Here is a 1,000-nt window from a genome sequence, read left to right on the forward strand (position 1 = left end):
TATATATATAAGGTCTAAACGTTTACCATATTGCGTCCATGTCGGAATTCATGAATTCTTTTTCATAATTAAATGTCATTCGAAGCGCTTGAGAACGTTTAAGTTCTTTAAATTACTGTGTGGTTTATGTTTTAATAATCTGAAACTGTAACATTTCATGAATGTGTATGTTAATGTTTCTCTGTGCTGGCATGTTTCAGATTCGTTTACCTCCAGAGGTGAACAGGATATTGTATATTCGTAACCTTCCATACAAGATCACCGCAGAGGAGATGTATGACATCTTTGGAAAGTATGGGCCAATTCGTCAAATCAGAGTGTAAGTATCAGTGTATTTTTCTCACATTTGCATACTATTATTCATAAGAGACACTTTAATTTAAGGAAAGTACAGATTGTGTCATTAATGACGTTTATTTTTGTAAGCTGAGTAACTGATTGTTCTGTGATTGTTTTAGTGGTAACACACCAGAGACAAGAGGAACAGCCTATGTCGTATACGAAGACATCTTTGATGCCAAAAATGCTTGTGATCACCTTTCTGGATTCAACGTCTGCAACAGATACTTAGTTGTATTGTACTATAATGCGAACAGGGTGAGTTTAACAGTTTTTTTGCCTTTGATTCTAACATTAACTTTATGGTATGTGAAACTGAAATGTTTTCATGATGTTTTGTTGTATGTTAAAGGAGTAGATTACCAAAAATTAAGATTTTGTCATTTACTTCATTTCTGTTTCGAACACTTATCATTTTATTTCTTCTGGGGAGCACAAAAGGAGATATTATGCAGAATGCCCAAAACATTCTTTTATACAGTGAAAACAGACAGTGACTAACTATTGACTAGAATCAGAATTAGAATGAGCTATATTCTCCAAGTCTGTGCAAACACACAAGGAATTTGTTGTGGTTTTTTTAGGAGCTCTTACAAACATACATATATGACACTGAGACCAGAAAGAACGTTTAAGTAAGGAAGACTGAGGGGAAATATAT

At 33.7% G+C, this 1,000-nt stretch overlaps 1 protein-coding gene across 1 annotated transcript in view; it reads left to right on the top strand.

Annotated features, from left to right (window-relative positions):
- Window positions 1-1,000, top strand: part of sf3b6 (splicing factor 3b, subunit 6) — a 2,828-nt gene that overhangs the window by 819 nt on the left and 1,009 nt on the right. The window contains exons 2-3 of the mRNA XM_016496279.1: window positions 201-319; window positions 459-597. Of these exons, the coding sequence (XP_016351765.1) occupies window positions 201-319; window positions 459-597 (258 nt within the window). The remainder of the gene's footprint in view (window positions 1-200; window positions 320-458; window positions 598-1,000) is intronic.

Source organism: Sinocyclocheilus anshuiensis, unplaced genomic scaffold (genome assembly GCF_001515605.1).
Source record: "Sinocyclocheilus anshuiensis isolate Anshui unplaced genomic scaffold, SAMN03320099.WGS_v1.1 scaffold306, whole genome shotgun sequence".
Classification (NCBI taxonomy): Eukaryota; Metazoa; Chordata; class Actinopteri; order Cypriniformes; family Cyprinidae; genus Sinocyclocheilus; species Sinocyclocheilus anshuiensis.